The sequence below is a fragment of the Ammodytes marinus genome (genome assembly GCF_949987685.1).
Source record: "Ammodytes marinus genome assembly, contig: scaffold_279, whole genome shotgun sequence".
Taxonomy (NCBI): Eukaryota; Metazoa; Chordata; class Actinopteri; order Uranoscopiformes; family Ammodytidae; genus Ammodytes; species Ammodytes marinus.
The window spans coordinates 1-5,000 of record NW_027648167.1 but is presented as its reverse complement, the minus strand read 5'-3'; the positions used below and the strand labels follow the sequence as shown (position 1 = coordinate 5,000).

The following is a 5,000-nucleotide window of genomic DNA, read 5'->3' as shown; positions in this document are numbered from 1 at the left end:
GGGCTGAGAAAATCGGCTAGAAAGCGCTATATAAGTCAAGTCCATTTACCATTTACCATTTACATCAAGATTAGACATTAGAAATTGGATTTAAAGACCTACTTCACCGGTTGGAATATGAAGGTGTATTGAACTCTGAGATCCTACGTAGTATAAATGTGCAAAACATTTTTTAAATCGGTTCATCCTAGCCTGAGAAAAGGCAGAAAGAGTGTTTTATGGTCTCACTGTCTAACCCTACAGTTTCCTTCTTGTGACATCACAGTAAGGGTTAGGATTAACAGGACAGCTGGGCCAAGGGAAGACTGAGGGAAGACTGGGGGAAGAAAAACCTCATTCATTATATTATAATAGTGATTTTATAATGATAGAACGCCGGTTCTGTATGGGTGAAGTATTCCTTAAGAGATAGTAAAAAACAAAGAAAATACATCAAGATTCAAGATTAGACATTAAACATTTAGACAGTAATGTAGAATGGCTGCAATGAAAATTACCTGACTGACAGTATACTAGTTATTTTTTATATAGCCTATTTAACGTACTTACTTTCATGGTTTCATACTAGTTCAGAATTACCAGTGTATTTTCAGTGTAGGTGAGGGACTGTGGATGTGTTCGAAAAGCCCTACTAACGTCCTACTCATACTAAAAGCCCTACTAACGTCCTACTCATACTAAAAGCCCTACTAACATTCTACTCATACTAACTACTAACGTCCTACTCATACTAACGTCCTACTCATACTAAAAGCCCTACTAACATTCTACTCATACTAACTACTAACGTCCTACTCATACTAAAAGCCCTACTAACGTCCTACTCATACTAGAAGCCCTACTAACGTCATACTCATACTAAAAGCCCTACTAACGTCATACTCATACTCATTTTCACGTCAATTTGAGTATGTTGTGGTTGTGTATGCGAGTTTGTGTTGGTGAGAAATGCCCGGATGAGTACTAACTTCCGGGAAAGATTTTGTGTATGGATCGACAGGTTACTTTTCCTACTCAACCGCCCCACAATGCATTGCGTCTTTTCAAATGACACAGAAGTTTTTTTTTTAATTCTTTATTGCTTCTGTATACTTCAGTGTGAACGGTCCAACGAACCTCGCATACACAATGGACGGTTAAGTAGACAGTATGCAGTATATACATGTTGAGTATGTAGTATGAGTAGGACGTTTGGGCTTTTCAAACATAGCCAGTGCGAAATGTTTTTTGGCCCTGGTACTATTTTAGTTCTCAAATGCACCAACATGAAAACATAAAAAAAAAAAATCACAGGTGAACATGCCCAGGGTCGCAAACAGCTCAAATTCGGTCAAATTGAAAATAGAATCTCAGTGTTTAGAAGCAGCTGGGGTGATCATTGTCAGTGTAGGTGAAGGACTGTGTGAATTGCTTGGTGGCCTTGGTGCTATTTTAGTTAATTGGATACAGCAAAAGTAAAAAAATTGAATCTTCATAAATTCTTTTTCAAACCCATTTCCCAGGGTTGCACTCAGAGTTCAAATTCAGTCAATATTAAATATTAAAAGGACACACAATCCCTGTCTTTATAGGCAGTTAAAGCTGGGGTGTATGATTTCTGATTGGTCAAAGTTAACATGAGCTGTACACTTTGGCCAATCAGAGCGATGCTCCGATTCTCTGTTCTTATTGGCTGTTGGGACTGTCCCTTCACTTTGGCACCGACTTTGTTGGTGTAGAGCGTGTCAGGGAGGGACCATAGGGGAGGGACCAAAGAGAACAAGTGGAGCGGTTTGGATTCAAATCTCTATCCCAACTGCCATTTTCTCCCCAAATCCTCCACCCCAGCTTTAAGGTGACTATTTTTCAGTGTAGGTGAGGGACTTTTTCAAGTGTTTTTTGGTCCTGGTGCTATTCTAGTTCTCGAGCGCACCAACATAAAAAAAAACATTACATTTTCTCTTCCCCAGGTGAACATATTGCAATCATATCCAGCCATATTTAAATTATATAAAATCCAACTATCTAGACGCAGCAGCTGAGGCTACTGTTTTCAGTGTATGGGTGAGAACACTTTGGATTGCTCGGTGGCCCTGGCTGGCGCTATTTTAGTTTCCAAAGCACCAACCATCGAATGTCCCAAGTTCGCAATCAGTTACAAAATCCAGTCAAATTGAAATAAAATGTTGGTCTTTAGAGGCAGCTGTGTGTGTGTGTGTGTGTGTGTGTGTGTGTGTGTGTGTGTGTGTGTGTGTGTGTGTGTGTGTGTGTGTGTGTGTGTGTGTGTGTGTGTGTGTGTGTGTGTGTGTGTGTGTGTGTGTGTGTGTGTGTGTGTGTGTGTGTGTGTGTGTGTGTGTGTGTGTGTGTGTGTGTGTGTGTGTGTGTATCCCACCATAGAGGGCAGCTGCGGTGAAGTGTGTAGGGCGGTCGTCCTGCATGTTTTACTTTATATTCTTTTGGGGTCTGTGAAAAACCAGCGGGGGAAAAAAAGTGCTATATATGTGGAGTCCATTAAACCTGCAGTGTGTAGAATTATGGGTTTTATTTCCTAGCAGATTTTGTAGAAAGTAATTATAATATCCATAAGTACATTTAATTTAGTGCATAATAGCTGAAACCCTTTCCCTTAGAAAGGGTCTCATATATGTCCATATTTCTGCATATTTTGGACCAAGGCCTAGTGCCGCCATCTTGAAAGTGTCATAGTTGGAATGTCATCAAGTGCATTGTTTAAAATTTAGAATTGTTCTTGTCCTTGAAGGCCACTGTAGCTTCTGTTATTTTTCGAAAGGGTTGGGGTTACCCAGGGAGCGTTGCATTCTAGAACTTTGTAGAACTTTCTTGATGATGTCATATTACACACTGCACCTTTAACTCGACATCATTGTAAATAAAGGTTAGATGAAAAAAAAAAAATCAACCATCATATCAATAATGACATTTTCTCTCTTTCCCCTACAGGTGAACATGCCTGAGCTGGCCTTGCTACGCTTCGTGGTTCTGGATGACGACTACATAGGAGACGATTTCATTGGCCAATACAGCGTGGCGTTTGAGTGCCTTCAACCGGGCTACCGTAATGTGCCCCTGCTTGGGCTATCGGGAGACCCCTTACCCCACACCAGCTTGTTTGTGCACGTGGCGGTGACCAACAGGCGCGGAGGTGACGTTGCGATTGCGGGATGGATGGATAGATAGATAGATAGATAGATAGATAGATAGATAGATAGATAGATAGATAGATAGATAGATAGATAGATAGATAGATAGATAGATAGATAGACAGACAGACAGACAGATATATATTTTATTTTATTTTATTTTATCTTATTTTATCTTATCTTATCTTATTTTATTTTATTTTATTTTATTTTATTTTATTTTATTTTATTTTATTTTATTTTATTTTATTTTATTTTATTTTATTTTATTTTATTTTATTTTATTTTATTTTATTTTATTTTATTTTATTTTATTTTATTTTATTTTATTTTATTTTATTTTAACTGATTTTAACTGATTTTAACTGATCTTAACTGATTTGATCTGATCTGATGTTCTTCAGGTGGTAAGGCCCAGAGGCGGGGTCTGTCTGTGAGGAGAGTGGGCCGCAGAGGGAGAGAGTACGTCAGTCTCAGACACACGGGGATCAAGGTGGTCGATGAAGCTTTCAAACCCGCCAGCGCCCCACTGAAGGAGGCCACGGACCTACGAGAGGCCGCACAGGTACAATGACAGACAGACAGACAGACAGACAGACAGACAGACGGACACACAGACAGACAGACAGACAGACAGACAGACAGACAGACAGACAGATAGACACACAGACAGACAGACAGACAGACAGACAGACAGACACACACACACACACACAGACAGACACACACACACGCACACACACACACACACACACAAACATAGTGTGATAGTAGACAGACAGACAGACAGACAGACAGCGCTCCACTGAAAGAGGCCACTGACCTATGAGAGGCTGCACAGGTAGGATATTATACACAGGATTGTAGATGTATGTAATGTATAATACCAGACAGACACACACACACACACACACACACACACACACACACACACACTGCACAGGTGAGTGGTGGAGATGGTGTATAATGCATTGGTGGTGGCTGTGGTGAAGTGTGAAGGGCGGTCGACCCTCAACTATGGGGTCGGTTGTTCGATCCCTAGGCTGTGCATTCAGTGGGCACACAGTACAGTACGGATAGGTTAGAAGATATTCACTGATTTTGACGAAAAGCGTTCTCCAGAATCACTGACTGCACCTTTAATTCTACACACTGCACCTTTAACTGTCTGATGTAACAAAGGAAATTCCAGCAGCTGACTCACAGAGGACCAGCTGTCACTCAGCTTTTGTGTTATTCATGCTTGAGGCTTTTGCTCATAAGATATCTGGTTATAAGGGAAACTCACACACACACACACACACACACACACACACACACACACACACACACACACACACACACACACACACACACACATCTTTTTTTAAAGATTCTTTTTGGCATTTTCAAGCTTTATTAGACAGTACAGAGTTGAAATGGGGAGAGAGAGAGAGAGAGAGAGAGAGAGAGAGAGAGAGAGAGAGAGAGAGAGAGAGAGAGAGAGAGAGAGAGAGAGAGAGAGAGAGAGAGAGAGAGAGAGAGAGAGAGAGAGAGAGAGAGAGAGAGAGAGAGAGAGAGAGAGAGAGGGGGGGGGGGGGGGTGACCTGCAGTAAAGGTCCACGGGTCGGATTTGAGCCCGCGACCACTGCAACGAAGGCCGGAGCCAATATGGTACATAATGTGCTCATAAAAACTAGACAAAACAAAAATAAACTTTCGGATGAATTACACAGAGAAAGAGAAGGAATAGAGTGAACGTGTGTGTGTGTGTGTGTGTGTAATAATAATAATAATGAATTTTATTTATAACGCACTTTATATTTAGCAAAAAATCTCAAAGTGCTACAACAACCAAAAAAAAAAGAAAAAAATAAGTTA

At 40.6% G+C, this 5,000-nt stretch overlaps 1 protein-coding gene across 1 annotated transcript in view; it reads left to right on the top strand.

Annotated features, from left to right (window-relative positions):
* LOC307270958 (inactive phospholipase C-like protein 1) overlaps positions 1-3,705 on the top strand; it is a gene marked incomplete at its 3' end in the record, with an annotated part of 23,440 nt that extends 19,735 nt beyond the window's left edge. The window contains exons 9-10 of the mRNA XM_080054845.1: positions 2,941-3,142; positions 3,545-3,705. Of these exons, the coding sequence (XP_079910971.1) occupies positions 2,941-3,142; positions 3,545-3,705 (363 nt within the window). The remainder of the gene's footprint in view (positions 1-2,940; positions 3,143-3,544) is intronic.
* Positions 3,706-5,000: the final 1,295 nt, after the last annotated feature.